The following is a 20,699-nucleotide window of genomic DNA, read 5'->3' as shown; positions in this document are numbered from 1 at the left end:
CAAAGTTTGGCAGTCACTTTATTTATATCCTGCTGGTACAGTTTGGACAGTATATGTCAGCAATTGAGGCAAAGGCAGTTTTTTTTTTTGCCCATGTGGCTAGCTTTTGTCAGAAAGGAAACAAATTTCATATGGGGTTTCTTCAGTGTGCATAATCTTCTCTGAAGTAGATTTGTGTTGCCAGGAGCAGACATGTCATGAAAAGCCTTAGGCTATAGTCACGCAACTATAGTGCTGCCTCACAGTAGCTTCTTGACTGTAATGTAATGACTTTGAGCACAGTATGTCCCATGGTATAGTTGGAAGACCGACTGAGTCTGGGGCTGTTTGAGATTGGGGGCATTCTAGCAGTTCAGGCAGGTATGATGAAACAGCATGGTGGCTTCTAATTGGCATTAGAGATTTCTTCAGGCCTAGCTGATGCCAACTCTGTCATTAGTAAGGGCTTCTGGCTCTACTGGCAGCCCCAGCAGTAGTGAGGAGAGTAGGACAACTCCAGCACCTCCTCTGTGGTCGTCATACTTGCTCTGATGGCAGTATGGCCAGGTCAGATGTGACGTGGAGACTGGCAGTGGGGTTTGCTGTATACTGGGAATCTTTGCTCTTCTTAGGGAGGAATATTTGGAATGCTTATTTTGCTATTCTGGATATTCCTCTTCAGGACAGTCTTCTTTTTTTTTTTTTAAGATTTATTTATTATGTATACAACATTCTGCCTCGATGTATGCCTGCACGCCAGAAGAGGGCGCCAGATCTCAGTACAGATGATTGTGAGCCACCATGTGGTTGCTGGGAATTAACTCAGGACCTCTGGAAGAGCAGCCAGTGCTCTTAACCTCTGAGCCATCTCTCCAACCCCCTCAGGGCAGTCTTCTATTGTTCCTAAAGTATAATTACATGGTAGCTATTGCATCAACACTGATTAAATATTGTTCTGCTATGAGTAGGAACTGATAGAAGTATTGTAGGATTTCTATCTATCATTTATTTATCTATGTATCTATGTATCTATCTATGTATCTATGTATGTATCTATGTATCTATGTATCATCTATCTATCTATCTATCTATCTATCTATCTATCTATATATCTATCTATCATCTATCATCTACTTGTTTGTTTTTTGTTACAGAGTTTCTCAGCCCAGGGTGTCCTGGAACCTGCTTTGTATATTAGGCTGGCCTTGCACTCACAGAGATCCACCTACCTCTGTTTCCCAAGTGATTAAAGGTGTGTGCCACCACTGCCTGGCTAGTATTGTTGGACTTTAACAGCAGATCTTGAACCATGAATACCAATCTCCCTATTTGCAGGCAGGGTAGCCTTGGTTCTTAATTTTGCAAGCTTCAATTTCCCCATATGTTAAATAGGAATAAATAGTTCCTGCCTCATAAAAGCAGTATGAAGTTTATATAAGGGTTTTGACAATGAATAGACCAGGGCTTCTGAGATGGGTCTGAGTTGGCCAACATCTTCACTCTATATTTCAGTGGTTTTTTTGTTTGTTTGTTTGTTTTGTGTTTTGAAGACAGTGTTTCTCTGTGTAGCCCTGGCTGTCCTGAAACTCGCTCTATAGACCAGGCTGGCCTCAAATACACAGAGATCCACCTGCCTCTGCCTCTCATGGGCTGGGCAGTATTTGTTAACAAAGTACTCTGGGTTTACCTTTCGGGGTGTCATATCATCAGTTGTGAACATCTCAGTTAAGTCTGAATTAATCACCTACGAAGTCAGCAAAGTGGCACAGCTCAATCCCTGAAGCATCCCCGATGCCAAGCAGGGCCTTGCCTCTGGTTAAGTTGGTGTGTGAACTCTCCACTGCTACAGAACACAAACACCACAAGCTGACTGGTATGAATGTCATCACTTCCTTGACAGGTAGGGAATGAATCTCTGGGCTCTAATTCACAACAAATCACCTGGGGGAGTCTTCTTTTTAAGGTTTTGCTTACTTTATGTGTATGAGTACCCGTATGAGTTTATGTGCACCACATGCATGCAGGTGCACTTGGAGGCCACAAGAGGGCACTGGACTTCCTGGTGCTGGAGTGACAGGCAGTTTTGAGCTGTCTGATGCAGGGGACTGAATCTAGGCCCTCTGAAGAGTAGTAAACATTCTTAAGCACTGAACCATTTCTCCAAGTCACCTGGAGAATCTTCTGAAAAACAATGGTTCTGACTTAGTGTGCAAAGTAGGGCAGTGATTATGTGTTTGCAAAATGTGTTTCCTGCAGCATTTTGATGGTTTCACTTACTGTAACCGTTCAACCGAACTCCAAGACATGGAAATCCAGAGGCATATTTGCAAAATTATTTATTTACATTTTAAGCTCACATTAAAAATCTTCCTGGGATAGAATGACTAAGAAGAAATTTACAAACCTGATATAAACATATTCACATTAACCTTTATCTGAATACAGTTCTGGAGATGGACTCTAGATGAACTTGCTTTCTTTCATAAAATTCATATTCCTTTACACCATGCTGTAGTAATGTTCTCACAGGGAGAATAAACTTACCTTGTATCATTTAAAAAAATTAAAAAGCAAGTAAGCAAACAAACGAACTAACAAAAAGGCAACTTTAACTTGCTGTTAACTAGCTGTCCAATACCAGAAACCAAGCCTTCACAGTAAAAAGATGTTCAAACAGGATCAGTCATGATCTACTGACTTCCCAGTGTGAGTGCTTTGGTTGTTAGGCCTAGACCTGGCTTCTGGCTCACTGGAGTGCTATTCAATAAAAGGTAATCCATTGAGAACAACAGTTGCTTAATACTGTACTTGAGAACAGTCAGATACCTTTAAAAGACGCTGATCACAGCAGCGTGTTTTCTTTCCTTTACCAGGAAAGTAAAAAGAGAAACCACAAATTTTTCCATGTTTTTTTTTTAAATTTCCCCAAAATTATACCTGCCCTGAATATTGATATTGCTAAAACACTAAACCCGTAAGATACCTTCCTTAAAGTCTATGATTTCATGATCTATTTGAAAAAGCATGCTGATGGCCAAATACACAAAGAGCACACGGAAGCTTCAAGGAGGGATTCTCATTAAACATGGCTTAGCTGGAATTAGAGTTTTAGAGAAACAAATGAAAACAATGAGGTTCATTCTAAACCACAGCTCCTATTTCTTTCACTTCCTTCACAAATTGACTTTAAGAGTAAAGGCCTTTAGATAAAATAAATCCTTTCTCCTTTGGGCGGGCGGGGAGGGAAAGAGGAGGCCTTTAAAAGGTAGCAGCAAGCAGGACAACGGAGATCTTCTGAGCAAGTCCAGCATTGTCCCACCACTCCTAGAGAACTGTCCTCAGATACAATTTAAAAACCAGGGCTTTGCAAAAGACAAGCATTCGAATGACCATAAAACACATAACTTGGGATTTTGGAGAGAGCAACTGCAAAGTCTGAGAGTCCAGCTACATGGAATTCTAGTTTTCTGTCTGCCGCCTTTAAACCTTGAAGCCATTCTAAGCGGCCAGCTAAACTCCTGCTCCAAACGGTTTCTCAAAAATAAACTGCTGCACAAATGTATAAACTTAGGCCTCTGTAGGGTGTTTTTTTTTTTTTACATTGATCCCCCATTTCATAAGCGGGGTAAAGCAAGAAATTAACATTTTACTGGAGTAGCATTTTGATGTTGGGTAAAATAATTCTAAATGTCCTATTTACAGTCATTGTACATCACTTTATGTACACATAAATACAAATTTATAAGAAACACTAACCTACACTTTCATAATATAAAAATAAAAAAGCACAACAAACATGACCCCATGGCAAGCCAGCGTTGGAGAAATATGCTTGCTGTTCGGTTCAGTGGCATTGACCTTGAGAACCTGAAGGTTACTTCACATGATTCTAGTTTGCCTCTGATCCTAGCCTAGGCAAGTGAGGTTTTTTGTTTTTTTAACTAAATAAAGCTAAGGCCATACAAGTAGTTGGGAAGAAGGATGTAGAGGAGTGTTAATACCAGATGCCAAATATTTAGATGTATAACAAGAGGGAAGGATTCTTTCCCTGTGGAAAATCGGAACTTCCTGATAGTAGCAATAGTGCAAAACCAGTGTGAACTATTGGACCACAGACAGTGTGCCACGCCAGAGCCCTGGAGAGCGGCCCTGAGCTGGTAGACTAGGTGGTTGGGTCCCAAGGAATCCCAAAGAGTCGCAATGGAAATGACTTGAGATTGCCTCACACCACGTGACTTCTCAGCCTATTTGATTTATCCTGTGTTCCTGCCCATGCACGATGGTTTTACTTTTCTCTTGTACCTCTAATAACGTGACATTCTCATTTCTCTCCCCTTGGAAACACGAAAGTGGTTGAGAAGAGCTTTGGTAGTGTCCTGCACCTAGTAAGTCCTCCACCAACCACTGTGTGTGTGTGTGTGTACTTAAAAAGGTTTATTGTTCTTTAAGTCTAGACCTTGAGAACAAATGCAAAGCCCCATTATTGCTCCTCCACCTCCGATGGCATGCCACTGTTCTCCACAGTATGAAATTCAGATGTTCAGAAGTGAGGTATCAAAGGGGCCAGAAGCATGAGACTCCTGACCTGGATTAAACAAACAGTAAAAACTCTTCTATAACTTGGAGAGGTTATTAACTCTGAAGTCAAGGCCTTTCCAGATAATTAATTGCACTAAAATATAGAAATAAGAATTCTATGGCTGTTGATATATAGTACAAATAAGGTCACGTGGTTTATACAACTCCAATTCTTAGAGAGGCTGGGCAGTAAAAAGTTCAGGAAGACAGCTTAGAAATTGTTCCCTGAGCTCTTGATGCAAACTCAAAGTTCCATCCGTGAACTCCAAGGCTTGGGAGAGAGGAAACCACACCCATCACATTCCAGATAATCTTCTTCCAAGAGTGGCGCTTTACTCCAAAGTGGGCTGTTCAGTGGTCTTCCCATAGTTCAAATGTTTTAAAAATGTAGTTTTATCCATTTTTAAGAACACAAGGTCCCAAACAAAAAGCTTTAAGAGGAGGAGAAACGGCTAATAAATAAAGTAAGACGACTTTATCCTCAGTAAAGAGTGCAGATGAGCAAGTCGGTTCTGAATCTCTTACATAGCAGGAGCAGTGAGAACAGGCGCCAGAAGCCAGAATCTTACCAAGCTGGGTCTGACCTCAGTGTTTAGCTACTGGCCAAGCCTTCTTTAACTGCAGTTACCAATTAATTCAAAGAAACAAAACTAGTATAAGCATAATGATTACAGTACTTAAATGTTTCCAAAAATAAAGATTATAATATTATAATAACCACTCTAGCTAGATCTCACACTTAAAGGGAATCTGGATTATATATACAGCTAATAGCAATTAAAAACCCATTAAAAACTGGCATCTTAAGTACTTAAAATTATTTTCATTCTTGGTAGCTATCCAGACCATACTTTAAAAGTTTAATGCTCGAGGGTAATTTAAATAGTGAAATACATCATTTATGGAATTCCTCTAAGCATTCATTCGGAGACTCAGATTCCATTGCTGGCAGAGCAGACTTCGGGTAGGCTTGACAAGAAGCCACTGAAAGTTTTTCGAGGGTTCAGAGAACGGACTGAAGTGTTCCAAGGATGTCAGGACAGTAGACAAACGCAGGTGCATCCTTTGGTACGGCTATGACCTCAAAGGAGGCGTAGAAGCCAGGGGCGCTGGTGCCAGGTTCCTGACGATGGTACTGAGGCTGGCGATCTTCTCCTCTAGGAGGTAATTCTTCTTCTCTGCCGTTTTCTGCCGCTGCTCAGTCATTTCCAGAGCTTTCAACAGATGGGCATTTTCAACATACAAGTCCTTCACCATGGCGTCTGCTTTTGTGTTCCTGCAGAGCTAGGACAGAACCAGAAGCATCTCATCCCATCTGTGCTAACTACTCTCAGGTCTCGGGGCTAACAGGAGGGAAGTCAGAGGACAACTTCTGGAAACTGGTGCTCTCATTCTACCATGTGGGTTCCAGGCGCTGAGCTCAGGTGTCGGGCATGGTGGCTAACAGCTTTACCTTCTAAGCCATTTTATCAGCCCTAAGGTACCTTTTGAGGTTGCCACAAGCTTTTGGGAACAGGAAAGCCAACATTCCATTATTACCCCATTTTTAAAAGTGAATGGATCACTTTCTATTCATTTAGAGATGTATATTTCATATCTTGGAAAAAAAACTGTAAGTATCTGGTTTGAGCCACTGAACTTTGTTAGGAGCACTTTGGATATGAGCCACCATACACAAATATACATTTAGAAAATTGTGGACAAACAGGCCTCAAAAGAGTTTTAGTAAAAAAATGTAGAATGCAGAATTCATATTTTGAGGCTTAAAAGAAAGTGATCCCTAAGCTCACTAGACATTTTCAGCAGAATTAACTTTCATTAACAACACAACTTAACAGCAATAGAAGGATACAAGCCTTTAATTCTAGCACTTGGGAGGCAGAGGCAGATGGATCTCTGTGTGTTCAAGGCCAACAAAAAAGGAGGATACAAAATCTGGAGTTAGGTCTGGAATGTTGGGACTGGAGAGACAACTCAGCTGATAGAGCAAGCCTGGGGACCTGACTTTGATCCCTAGTACCCACAAAAAAAGCTGGGCACAGTGAGTGTGTACAGTGGTAACCCCTGTGCTGAGGACAACACAGGCCTAGCCTAATCAGAGAGACCCAGGTCCTCTCAGAAACAAGGTGGAAAAGCTCCCAAAGAAATAACACTTGAGGTTGGTCTCTGGCGCACATGCACACACACGCTCACACACAGGTGTGCACATACACACACATGCATAAATACACACTCACACACACACGCATGCATACGCACACTCAGACACACACACATATATGCATGCCCACACAGTCACAGATGCACACATACACACTCATGCACACACACACACACACACACACACACACACACCCTAACACCCCAAAAAACTGGACTGTAAGACAGGCAGAGGTGATAAGGAGGCTGACCTGTTCTTTGAGCTGATTCACTTTCTCCTGAAGAAGCCTTTTGACCAGCTTCAGCTTCTGCTCCACTTCTATCATTCGTTCCTCCATGAGATTGACAAGGTGCTCCTGGCTTCCCTACGGAGAAGAGGGAGAAAAAGTGTATTATCATTTGAAAGTCACGCCTAACTTGAGGGAGTTCCTCTTCCCATAGGGATCTAGAGAAACCACAGCCGATGCTTTATGTTCATAACCAGGACAGATTTCTAGTGAAATGTGAATTCTGGGCATTGCATGGGTTGACCATGTTAGAAAAGTAGTCCTGTCACAGAGGAGTCAAAGAAAAAGCAGACTCACCTGTCGTACTACCGTTCCCAAAACCCATAATGGATATCCATGTGTACTCTTAATACAGTGAGTATACAAGGCAAACCAAACCACAGTGGCCGACCTCCCACTGTGCCAAGGGTCTCTGCAATACTGTGGGCCTCTGAGCATCGCAAACACTGGTTTTGTTTCTGGTTGCCCAATGTTTCCAGTCAGCCTGCAACATATGCCTCTCATTTTCCCTTTGGCATGACTGGTGACCGTCCAAGGTTAGCTTTTTCTTCATAGTAATTAGCTTCTTCCTGCCAGTTCCCCTCCTCATCCCAAGGACTTGTCGCTGGGAAGCAAACATCTCACTAGAGGATACATTTATCATCAATGCAGAGTCAAAGTGAAAAATCTCACAGACATCCAACCCAGATAAAACCACAGGACAGGACCGGCCTTTCCTCTCCTTCTCATGCAATAAGGATGGGATAAGGAGAACCTGAGTTTAAGAAGCAAAGAGATCTCGAGAGAGATGAGACTACCCATACCCTCCCTTACAAAAATATCCACACCAGAAATTTCTTATTTCAGAAGGTACTTCAGATCCTTAAGATTATTATACTAATTATTATTATTGTGATTCAGGTGTTAACAGTTGGGTGACAGCTAACAGTTTCTTAAAAGGCATAGTTTGAAAAGAATATAGGATGCTCAAACATGAGTTGAAACCCATTATTTGCTTGGATTTAAATAATAGCACTAAATCACATAGTCAATTTGAAGATAAATTCAAAGCTTAATAGTAAATTTCAATAAATAGGGCCTTGGGTGTCCGGCTTTTAGTAAAAGTTATATTGGCCTTTTAATATTTATGCATAATGAATAATGCTTGTTTCAAAAAAGCAAAATAGAAAACCACAGTATCAGATAAGTCAAAGAACACTGAGTATTGCAAAGGAGAAGGCAGAAGAAAAACAAAGAAGACAGTCATATATTTAAATTTTACTTTATTGTTGCATCAAAAATTTTTTTCTGTCAAAAAGTATGATACATCTTATACAAAACAAATTTTCTTCAAATTCCCTATATAAAAGTAGTACCTTCTTTTAAAAAAATTACAACATATGGAATGAGAAAATATATTGACTATATGCTTCCTAAGAATCTTAAATCAACTAGTTTGTAACCAGCTGAAGCTTGTGACTGACTCACAGAGTCTCCCAGATCTACATAAATAAGAGACAGTACTGTGAGGTTGTAACAGTGGGATTAACAGCGGAATAATTTAAAAGAGCCCTTGGTTCCAACATGCCCCAGCTCATGTCTGTGTGGGGTGTGTGTGTGTGTGTGTGTGCGTGTGTGTGCATTTGAGACTCTGTCATGGTAACAAATGGCATCAATAGCAGCCCAGTTTTCAGAGGTGCCCAATCCTTCTGTAGGAATCTGCATGCACTGCTCGCTGCTCCGGTAGCAAGGCCTAGAGAAAGAAGGCAAGGGGTACACTTCACCCTGGGGTAAGAGTAGGGCTTATATTTAGGGGAGTCTAAGTTCACAAGCTTAAAATACAAACACATCCTCAGAAGCACACACAGTCACAGTACGCGTGCAAGCAAATCAACACAAGGACAGATGAAAACCCTCACTCCCATCCACAGGCACTGCCCAGACCTGTGTAATGTGGAGGGTTCTTAAAATTAGAGTCAGCTCAGCAACTGGAAAAGGAGCAGCCTGGAGGCCATTCCTCTTCGAGTAATAAATAGTCCGCTCTTTCCTCTGGCTGAAGGATTACCCTTTTTTTTTTTTCTTAATAGCTTCTGTCTACTACTGGAGCTATTGGTACAAGACATTTGCTTTTAAATTCTCTAAGACTGATGGGCAGATTAGGAAAAACATACTTTAAAACCAGGGTGTATGGGAAGGCAAGGAGCACATCTTTGCCAAATAACTAGAAGGTCTTTTCAAAAGCAGAGGCCAAGGTTTCAGATTTCAGCTACGTGATGAGAAACTGTGACTTTGCTTCCATACTCAACCACAGCAGTTTCTGTTCTAAAATTTCACTTTAATGCTGAGAGGCTGAAGTGTTCCGTGGAGAGCTGGAACGTCTCTTTAACAGCACAGCCCAGCCCAGCAGACTTAATTTATGAAGCTGACTCTAACATTGGAGGGGAAATGGTATATAGAAAGCTCCTGGCACATTAATAAAGACTTTTTGAAGGTTTTGTTAAGAAGAATGAGTGACAGAAGTGCACAGCCCAGCCCAGCAGACTTAATTTATGAAGCTGACTCTAACATTGGAGGGGAAATGGTATATAGAAAGCTCCTGGCACATTAATAAAGACTTTTTGAAGGTTTTGTTAAGAAGAATGAGTGACAGAAGTGCACAGCACAGCACAGCACAGCATACACGGCTATCTACTAAGAAGAGGAGAAAGCCGAGGGGCCCCTGGGGAGTTCTAATGTGACTTGCTCCCCTGGGGGAACCAAGAAACTGGAAAATTCCTTATCAAACACTAACTGGGACGTAGGTATTTCTAAACTAGAAATAATCGACTTAGATATATAAAGACGAGTTTTTTTCCCTCACCCTTAATTACGACTTAATTAAATGGTTAAGAATAAAAAAAGGAAATTTCTGAAAAATGAAGATTATGTATAAAAGCCCTAAAGAGAAACAACTATTTGGAGCTTAAGTAGTTTTTCCACACTTAATTCTTTCCAATGTTGAATGACATGAACTGGATAACTAAGAGCAGACACTAACAACTGCACATTCTATAAAAGTCCCTGCTTGTGAGTCCCACAGACCTTGGCGGGCCACACTGCACAGGAAGACTGAGGATGTCTGTCAGCAGAGATTCTTACCCGAGGACTAGTTTGTGACATTTTAGGCATCAGGCAGAAACATTAGGACAACTGTGTACTATGTACAAGTACCCTTGATCCTTTGTCATATACCAATGTGCAAAGGAGTCACAAGCAGAGAGCTTGAAAGGAAACTGTCAAACCAAAGCGAATGCCAGGCTGTGGTTCTGTGACTCTGCAGCTCAGGGAAGGCAGAAGAGCCATGGGAGATGTAGCTCCGCATCCCCACCTCTGCACTGGTTTTTCTAACGAAGGTAAAGCGAAGCGGCTGATTTGGTTTCTCCGTGGAGAAGTGCTCTGTACCTGCGGTGTGTTGGTTTCCGAGGTCCTATTGTCAAGCTCCTCCTGCAGGTGCTGGCTTCTCCTTTCCGCCTGCAGCAGCTGCTGTTGAAGCTGCAGAAACTGCTCCCTGGGCACCATCGGACAGGCTTGCTGCTGGAGCAGCTGCAGATCCCAGTGAGAGGGTGGGCTAAGCGTCACAGTGGACTTGAGGGGCTGCATCTGAAGGGCAAGGACAAAGCTTGGTCAGTGCAGGGCCTTCTGCCAAGGAAGGTGCCAAGCAGGGAGCAGAGTCCAGAGCCCCTTCATGGCCTCCTAGCACCTGATCACTTAGAAACAGGACAAAGCCTGGGGGGAAGTGTGTGGGTAGAGCCCTTTCGCTTGCCTTTTGGAGATAATACATTTTGTGACCAGGCTTTTTAAACAATTTTTTTTAAACTTGAAAGGATAGACATCCATCACTTTCAAGAGACTATAAGGGCATGAGGTACGTGATATACATAGCACATTTAAATTACATCTAAGTTTTTGATTCTAGAACATTCTAGAACTGCCTTTTTCCTTCTGTTCAAAGTGAGATGGGATCAGGGAAGATGGAGAGGGTGGCGTGGTTTTAAGCTTTCCCTATTTACCTTACCATGAAGTTTCTTAAAGGTGACTAGTCACTGGCTACCTATCTTCTGACCCCAAATCAACACTTTAAAAAGAATATCATACCTAAATTTCAGGCCCTTAGTTTTATCTATGCGTTGTTATGGTTATGCCCTTCAGTAGCAACAGGATAGGCAAGCGTGGGACAGAAGGTCATAGCCCAGAACACCCCAGAACCAAACTCAAAGAATTTGTTGGAAACAACGAGGAAACAGTGTATCAACATGCCAATCAAGTTTAAGAAGTTGGACACATTTTGGCCAATGGAACATGCTACTTTCATCCATCACACATTCGGCAGGCACAGGGCCCAATGGGAGGCATGCAACACACATGAGCAGAAAGTAACCTGTTATGAGGTTTCAGAGCCAATATCCATTTGCTTACTCTAAATCTCTGAGTTGGGTCATTATCCACTTTGAAATATCAGAGTTAGTTGTAGACGTGAAAATAGAACACGATTTACGAATAAAGGCTATGAGGGACTGTGATCCCATGAGTTTCTGTCAGCGGGACAGTTTTCTTCATAACGCTTTTTGAGGAAAATCCTTAAGTAAATAGAAAAAGAAAATCCTTAAGTAATATTCCAATTAAAGTAAAATGAAAAATGGATACTGGCTCGTGCCCAAGTACATATCAATGGTCATAATCAACAGAGATGAGGGATAGACATATGTCGAGATGGTCCCATGCTATGACAGTTCACCGGAAGAGAATGCTCTACCTTCGCACACTAGCTCAGGCATAGAACTGCACCCTTCTCTGCTACTTCCAACCACTGAGTTCTAGGTAGAGGTTAGCCACAGACGAAACAAAAAGAGAAGAAAATTACCAGGGTTACAGGAGGAAGAAGAAAAGTGCAAGTCACCAAAAGAAAGAACAGGCAGATTGTGCACATAAATAAGAGCGTACGAGCAACCAAAGTCACCTTTTTCTGTAAGTCAGTTTTACAGTAAAGGACCTTACACCCGGAACTCTGCAGCTGCACCCTCACCTGCTGGCATCCAGTTGGTTGTGAACCTGCCAGCTTTACCCATCCCCAGATCCAGGAAGCACAGGATCTCTGGTTAAGTTCCTTGTCCCATGGACACGCAGAAGGAAAACATCTTTTTTTGTTCAAGTCTGCCAAGTGATATGGCAGACAAAGGATAGCAAAGGTAGTCTCTGAAGCTTTCTTTGAACACTCAAAATAAAGTGCTTACTGAATATTCAACTACAGTGTTGCTGAAGAAGTCCAGGAACGGGAGTCAGTTTCAGGTCAAAATCCTTCCATTTGCCAGTCTAGTAATTTGCAATCTTTAATTACACTGGACCCTTAAAACTAGTCAGCAGAGATGAGGGAAACTTCTCCCGAGGAAGTAAGTGTATCAGATAAGAACCATCTAGAAAGCCTTTCTGAAAGTCCCTGGCCCCAAGGATGCTGATACACGAACACCTCCATGTCTGCTCATCACCCCTCAACCCTGCCCAAAAGGAACATTGCCAGCGAGGAAGGAATACATGGATCCCTCTGGTGGAGACAAGAGGCAGCCTGAAAGCCACTGTCCACCACCCCCATACAACCGTACTGCAATCCCACCCAACAGGCTGGTGGGAGGAACGGTTAGTGCTGAAGAGTTAGGGTTGGGAGCTATGAAAGGCTTTAGAAACAGCAAATTTAATTAAAGCCATTGGATTGGAAACTTAAAAATGGTTGAAGTTGCAAAGTTGTTACATCCATGTCCCCAAAGTTTAAGAAGTAAAAATATACCTCAAGTGCAACTGTATAATTTAACGTAAGAATTATGCAGCCTGTGAGTTACCTCCAAAGAGCTGTTAAAAAGCCCACCTGGAACTAGCTGTGCTGGTGTGTGCATCAAGTACCAGCATTGAGATGCTCAGCTCAGGCAGAGGGGCTTTAAGTTCAAGGCCAGCCTGAGCTGCGGGGCTAGATTCCATCTCAGAAAAGTAAAGCAGAAAAAAAAAATCCAGTCCGTCTAACTGTAGGGTTAGTAGCCCAGTCTTGCTTCCTAATGAGAGTTTCATTAGAAGAGTGTGTAAAATGTTCTTCTCAGTGTTTAAATTCAGGCTTTTTCCTTATTCCGTTCCGGTGCCAGGAACACTTGTTTTCCTTACCAGCAAATATTTGCCACTATGGAAAAAGAATGGCAGGAAATGGCTGATGACAACTAATAATAGAAACTGGGGCCCGGCAGAAGGGGCTTCCCAGGCTAGGGCAAAGAGGAGAAGAACCAGCTTACTGGTCGAGCATTTGCAAGAGCCCAGCAGTGAAGGAGTACACATACCCTGCCACCTTTCAGTTTCTCACCAGACACACGGAGCTCGGCTTCAGGTAGATGCATTAGAGTCCACAATTATTTCATCAGAAAAGCTTATCTACATCAACACACAGGCTGAACTCAGTTTTAATATACTTATTATATGCTGTCAGAAAACAGTTTAGATTTCACTATTTACGGTTTCACCAATGCCCCCAACTAGTGGATAAACTAGAGAACATAAAATTGTATACAGTATTCTTTCTGCATATATGCCTGAAGGCCAGAAGAGGGCACCAGACCTCATTACAGATGGTTGTGAGCCATCATGTGGTTGCTGGGAATTGAACTCAGGACCTTTGGAAGAGCAGGCAATGCTCTTAACCGCTGAGCCATCTCTCCAGCCCGAGAACATAAAATTGTAAGAAACCTCAGTGGCCATTTAAATGTCAATGTGACATGTTTGCCCACCTTTCACATTATTTTAAAGCTAAGCATTAAAGCCACCTTGCCATATATGTAACTTTATAAAGAAAATACTTGGCCAGGTGTGGTGGTGCACTGAGTACTTGAGAGGCAGAGGCACGCAGATGTCAGAGTTTGAGGGTAACCTGGTCTACAGAGTGATTTTCAAGACAGCCAAGGCTACACAGAGAAATCCTGTCTTGGAAAAACCAAAATAATAAATAAATATAAAAAATGCTGCAATATCTTTCTTCCTTCCTTCCACCAATTCTGCCTTGAAAAGCCAAAATGTGTGCACATGGTATTTTAAGAACATAGCAAGATAAAGTCTATGAATACTTCCTTATACAGATTTTATAGTTCATCTCATATGAGATTCATTTTTCATCTACAGCAAAGCAGCTCAATGAAGTCCTCTAAAATAGCGCATGAAAGCACGCTGTGGTTCCTGGGCCCAGCAGACACACAGGGGTGAGTTTTCTAAATCAGCTTCACGTTTGTCAGGTGGACCTTTCACAAGGCAGAGCTGGGTTACGAGTGTAGCCAGAAGCCATGAACCCTGGGAATCCAACCCAGTGATGCAAGGCAAGTGCTCTACCACGGGGTTCTATCTGCCCGAGACGGCAGTTACCGAAAAGAAACCTAAATACCGAGGTCCTCAGATCTCCACATACATCTGAACAGGTGGAGAGAGGGAGATTATGTCATAAAACACTTCAAGACAGGATATATCAGGGAACTGTCACACAGACACCAATGACAAAAGAGCTGGGGCCCCTCAGACAGTGTCAGGCAGGGTCCCTGTGGTCCACATTTATTGATGTATACTGGGGCTATTGATGTATATCTGTATAATGATATATGAATATTGCTGTATATTTGAGGCTAAAGTCATCCTTTATTCTGCAAAGCAGTACAGATGCCTGTGACTGTAATGAAGCAAACATGTCTGTTCATTTTGGGAAGAGAGACCCAAGAGTTAAGTCTGGCAATTAGACTTTCATGACAGGAATTCCATGCCACGTCGAGTCCCTCCTAACAAATGGCCCTCAGGCTTCTCCACAGTTGTGGTCATTTACTCAACTCACCTCCATTAGCTTCTCGTCCAGTCTCACCTGTTTCTTCTTCAGACCCTCGTTTTCCAGGTGGATTGTTTCTAATTCTCGCTCAAGAGAACTCATCTGACTGACCTATTACAAAAACAAAAACAAACAAAAAACCAAAACACTTTAAAAAAAAAGACCAAAAGATATGCTTTGCTGTCTTTTATTTTGATAAATGTGTGTTAAGAAATCTCTAATTTTGGAAGAAAGTCAAGATAATTCAGCAAGGAAAACCAGCAAACAACAATTCGGTGCACAGCTGGCCTTTAAGCAATCTGGATTTAACCGTCAGGTCTCACAAAGACCAGATTTTTCTGAGGCAGCTGGCTTTAAACTTCTCTGCCGCCCACTGCAAGAAACACACATTACCCAAAACCACAGTAGCCATGCCCACAAGTGCATGTGTGCAATCAGTTCTAAGTGCATTCTTAGTTGGAAAAACACCTAAGAATATACCGCTCTTCCCCTCCCCTTGAGTCAGTGTGACCCCAGCTTTCTACACACACAATCTTATATTGTCTATCGCTACTAATATAACCTTTAAGGCTTTATAAACAATCTTTTTCAGAAATATCATCTTTGCTCTTACCCATTTAATTTCTTAATTAAGAGTGGAAAATAAAAATAAAAACCTATTCCTTGTGACTTTCTAAGTAAATTCTTTCTAGTTTAGATGCACATTTGTTTTCAAACATTTATCAAACATTAACTGGGAGATAAGAAATTTTCCAGCTTCTTAATTCCCTCAGAGAAGCTTTGTAAAATCACATTAGCACTCCCCATGCCTCACGTTGTAGAATATTTGTTTACACTGTGTGAAGATGTGTCACTGCGATTGGTTTAATAAAGAACCGAATGGCCAATAGCCAGGCAGGAGAGAATAGGTAGGACTTCCAGGCAGAGAGAGGAACTTGGGATGAATCTAGGTGCACAATTTCATCAAAATCTTGGCATCTAGATTGACCTCTTCAGGAGGCAAATATTCAACTTCTAGGGACTGGAACTTTACTTTTAGGTAAATTAAAGTGCAAGATGGGTTGAATGAACAGGACTAGAAGGACAGACAGGAAAACTAAATCTATATGTGGCCAACAAAGCAAAGCATTTATGGGGATGTGATTTGTTGAGGCAATGGAAAACACAGATTAACATTCCTTGAACCTCAGAAACAAACCATAATATAAAGAAACCTTCTGAGAAAAATATTGCAAGGTATTAGCAAGAATGGTCATAGACCATTCAGGTTGTACATAAGCAGGCAAAAACAGCCGTTGGTCTTTCAAAGGTATCAACAGCCCTACCTTTAAAATGATTAACTGACGAACAAACCTGTGTGGGTGAAACAATGGCCTTTGACATCAGAAAAATTACGAGCACTAGAACAGCTGAACACTTGAACATTTAGGAGCAGCTAAATGCTCAACATATTGAAGAATCAACCAGTCCTTGGCATTCTCCTAAATTTGTAATTAGAAAGAAATATGGAAAATGGAGAATGTTAACAGATTTGAGAGCCATAAATAAGGTGATTCAATCAATGGGCTCTTTACAGTCTGGAATTGCCTTGCCTTCTTTATTACTTAAAGTATGATCTATTATAGTGATTGATTTAAAAGACTGCTTTTTTAAATTATACCTTTACAAAAAGAGAATAGGGAAAAATCTGCCTTCACAGTGCCTACCTATAATAATTCCCAGCCTGTTAAATATATCAGTGAAAAATTCTTTCACAAGGGATGCTATACAACCCCATGTTGGGCGCCAAATGTAGTCAGACTTTTGGTTGCCAGTTCACAAATAATAACATGAAGATTTATTATTAATTATGAAAGCTTGGTCTTAGATTAGGCTTTTACTCAATTAAAGAAAAAGATGATACTGTTTTGACAAGATTATGGTGGTATCAAGGGATGTGAGGAAGGTTCAAAGCCTGACACTCATGGCAAGAAGCAGACATTGGGGCCACACTTGTCAGAACATAGGTACATGGTTACACTTGAAAAACCCACCTTCTTACTAGTAGGAGATTGTTCTTTCTGAGACTGTTCACACTCCCTCTTTAACATCAATTTTTCTTGTTCTATGGGTTTCACAGTACATGACTGGTGGAGTTGTTTTTGAGGTTTGTTGGGAAGAAGGTTGGATTCCAGTTGGCGAACCTAGTAAGAACAAATGTAAAAGGAAGAAATGCTTATATAACTACATAGTCAGGAAAACAAACAGGAGATGAGGAATGCTTTTATTTACTACTTGGGGTCCATGGTATTAAAAACACTTTTTCAGCTGAGCAAGGTGATAGAGGGCAATGGTTCCAGTTACCAAGGAGACTGAGTAGGGGATCAAATGTTCAAATCAGCCTGGGTAACATAGTAAGACAGGGCTCTTTCATTCTTAAAGCCTACTTTTCCTTCCTTTCTTCCTTTTTAATTATTTCTAAATATCCTTTATTCTAATTATTTTATTTTATTATTCTAAATATCCTAGATAAATCTGGTTGAGCTTACAAACTCAACATGGTAAGGGCAAGACAGATGAGAGGAGACTTCTGGGTCAGCCAGGTCTCTGGGAGCCAAGAGTGAGCATGCTAGAACGGTTGAGCAATGGGGCAGCAGTCCTGGATTCCTTAGCTCTGTCATGGGCAGAACTTTAGGGGAGGCGGAGGTGTGGGTGCTGTTGACTGTTTGAGACTGCTCCTGCTGGACCCGTGTACCTGCATCCGCTAAGTTCCAGGAGCATGGGGACTGTGGTCCTAGTCCTGCTGTAGCTTCAGTAACAGCAGAATTTCTGCACATAATAGGGATTCGAAAGGAAAATTCACGATTCTTGAGGGAATTTCACAGCAGAGACGCTGATGAAGGTTAAGTGGTTAACACAAGCACAGTAAACAAGTGTCTGCTGGGTGGTTACCAAAAACTTTAAAACACTGTTCTGACCTTGAAATGTTCAGTCTCTAAGAAGGGGCGCCATGTTTTCTCTTATAAAGGGTTAGCTAGATCCATAAGATCTGAGTCTGATTTTGCCATTTTGTTATTATTGGTCTGGGAAGCTAACCAGTTTGAACGAGGTATATACGGATGTCATAATTTCCATGAGTCTGTACTTTCAATATGAGGTTTAAAGTCACAGTTTTATTTTAGTATAGAACTGCCTATTATAAAATGAATCTATACGTAAGAACTGTTTGGGACCCATCAAGCAGTTCGTTTTCATATCTAGCCAGTCACTTTCAACAATGTGCGGCTTTTGAGTTACCTTCTCCCGGGAGTGTGTGAGGTCTGCTTTGGTGTTCTGCACCGCTGTCTGGAGTCTCTTGCTCTCTTGACAAAGCAGCTGCGGTTCCTCATTCATCAGATGATCCAGCTTGTCCCAAGACACCCTTTGCTGCTGGCCATGGGTGGCTGTTTCTGAGATCCAGTCCTTAAGAGAGAATTGCAGCGTTAAAAACTTACAAGCAAACGGACAGTCACTTCTGTCTTGAGACGGCGTTCCTGTTTACCTAATGACAATCCTAAGTGAACATTTTTTCAGCTTATGTGTGTATACATATAGATATGAAGAAAATGATACACTTGGATTTTGATTTTTTTTTTTTTAATAAAGGTTCAATGTGGTCACTGGGAAAACAGCTCAGTCAACCTAAGTAGAAAATGTGAGGGAAGGATTCTGACCCGGTCTACAAAGGACTCAAGTGTCTAGAAGTCAGTGGTTTCGAAGTCGCCTCCTTCTTGGGAAGCCCTCTTTGCATCCAGACAACGATTGTTAGATAACAGAAGACAGGGCCCTCAGAGGCACTGCACACAGGCTCCAAGAGTACATATCGTCCTAGCGATTGAGGCCTGAATTTAGAAATACGCTTTAAGTCATCAAGGTGGGTTCAGAAAAGTTAAAAAAGGTCACACAGCTAGAAATACTTTCCACATTTTAAGTCAAACATGAAAGAGAAAACCAAGTTTAAAGGTCAGTCCCTAGGTATTTTAAAAATTGAAAACTACTTAATCTTTTTTCAAAGTACGACCAACCAAGAGAAAAAACTGAACTGGGGCCTATTTTTATTATAGAACAAAATCTTAACATCTACGAGCCTTTGGAATGTTCTAATGATGTGTGTGCACATTAGGAACTCTGTGATATTTGAAATGAGGTGTGTTTCGAACAACACCAGGAAGCCTATTTTTAAACAGCTTTTCCTAGACTTTCTGTTACCACAGAGGCAAAGCATTTGGCAGTGGGGACTCGCCTTCTAAGTCAGCACCATTGTCTTAGGCTAGAGGTTTCCTTTTCTGTAGTTTTAACGCCCCCACCCCCTGGAGATGGGTGTTCCTAGTTTAATTTCTCTTAATGTTTTTCTTGGCTGGTTTTGCAGGTTCCCATGCATGCTCTTGAAAATGCTTTGGCTTTACTATTATAAAACTCAACTTAGCTATGGTCTTTTAGCTTCTTTGGTCTAAAAAAAAATACCCTCTTTTATACCATTATAATTCCATTTATATGAGGTTCAGAAGCAAACACCCCTGACCTATGGTGACAGATAATACAAAACTGGGTCCCTAGGGTTATCAACTGGAGGGGACAAAGGGTACAGACACAAATATTTCACTAGTTATTCCTGGTAGTGGCTACACAAACACAAAAAAACAAACCTATGTGTTAAAAAACATCATGCATATATAGAAAAGCAATCAAATTATATACTAAAATAATTTATAGCATAATTAAAAAAAATGACCTTGTCACAAGCGTTCTGAAGTTGTGCGCGTAAAGACATCACTTCTTGCTTCAAAGCCTCCTTCTCCTGCTGAGTCACTTGGAGGTCTGATTTAATCTGGGACATCTGAAGGTTTACATTCTGCAGGATGTCTTCTAAATTCTGAACCTGCACGGTAAGAACAATGGTCTATGGTGACACAAGCATTCAAGGTCTCACCTCTCGAATGTCCAGGAAGAATAAACAAGAGAATAGGCCAAGGCCCCTTGCTACATCCAAGTTCTCGGTCCAGTGATTCAGTGAAAACTCAAGATGTTACATATATGTGCAGGATGTTTAGTTACACTTATGAAAAAAATAAAGCAGATACTGCTGATTTGTTATCTAATCAACTGCCAGGGTCTGGGGCCAGAACTGAAGATGCCAGCTGCCATTGTCAAGCAAGCTTGCGATGAGTCTTGAGAAATTACATTTGAGTCTGAGGTGATGGATTGTAGAGGACCTCTTGGTTGGAAATAATCATTTCTACTTGCAGAATTCTGCTTCACTCTAGTATCTCAAATGTATTTCATTTCAATGCAAGATTAATTTGTAAAAGGCAGGTAGCAGTCTAGGACTTTCAGTGTAAGGGGACACAGACTGGCTTTCGAAGTCCTGTCCTAAGTTACCAACAAGCAGTTCTCTCTGAGTCCTCCCCTTAAACCTTCCTAGCAAGCAAGTTTTCAGTCCATGGGCTTCGAGGGACACACTGTTTAAATTATTTTATCACAATGTAAAGCAGCCGCAGGTGAGGTGCCAAGGGATCATTCTCAGGCCGCTTGGGCCGTGTCATCTGGAACATTCTGGGCCTTTCTGTGGAAAGTGACTATACCAGAACTACCAGACAATACTGATCACGGAGATGCAGCGAAAACTGTCTACACACCTTTTCCTGGGAGGTCACCAGCTGTGACTTCAAGGTTTCACTCTGCTGCTCCCAGGACTTCTGTTCCTGCTTCATTGTAGCAATTCTGTGCTCCAAAAGGCTTGACTTTGCCAACTGTTTCAGGAAGGGAAGAAAGGGGCAGGAGAGCATTTTTGTAAGCAAATTCAGACCCAGGTCCCAGTTCCCACCGCA

General features: G+C 41.6%; 1 protein-coding gene across 4 annotated transcripts in view; it reads right to left on the bottom strand.

The window, feature by feature from the left end:
- Nucleotides 1-2,311: 2,311 nt before the first annotated feature.
- Nin (ninein) overlaps nucleotides 2,312-20,699 on the bottom strand; it is a 93,869-nt gene continuing 75,481 nt past the window's right edge. For 2 of the 4 annotated variants that reach the window (XM_057782129.1, XM_057782132.1), the window contains 8 exons: nucleotides 20,508-20,621; nucleotides 19,604-19,750; nucleotides 18,130-18,294; nucleotides 16,887-17,036; nucleotides 14,863-14,964; nucleotides 10,425-10,622; nucleotides 6,969-7,082; nucleotides 2,312-5,841 (listed from right to left, as the gene is read on the bottom strand). In XM_057782129.1, coding sequence (XP_057638112.1) covers nucleotides 5,632-5,841; nucleotides 6,969-7,082; nucleotides 10,425-10,622; nucleotides 14,863-14,964; nucleotides 16,887-17,036; nucleotides 18,130-18,294; nucleotides 19,604-19,750; nucleotides 20,508-20,621 — 1,200 coding nt within the window. In that variant the 3' untranslated portion in view covers nucleotides 2,312-5,631. Of the gene's footprint in view, nucleotides 5,842-6,968; nucleotides 7,083-8,391; nucleotides 8,737-10,424; nucleotides 10,623-14,862; nucleotides 14,965-16,886; nucleotides 17,037-18,129; nucleotides 18,295-19,603; nucleotides 19,751-20,507; nucleotides 20,622-20,699 lie in introns of those variants that run through there. The other 2 variants (XM_057782130.1, XM_057782131.1) reach the window with 2 other exon arrangements.

The sequence above is a fragment of the Chionomys nivalis genome, chromosome 10 (genome assembly GCF_950005125.1).
Source record: "Chionomys nivalis chromosome 10, mChiNiv1.1, whole genome shotgun sequence".
Classification (NCBI taxonomy): domain Eukaryota; kingdom Metazoa; phylum Chordata; class Mammalia; order Rodentia; family Cricetidae; genus Chionomys; species Chionomys nivalis.
Note: the sequence above shows the minus strand (reverse complement) of the source record. Positions and strands in the feature narration are given on the sequence as shown.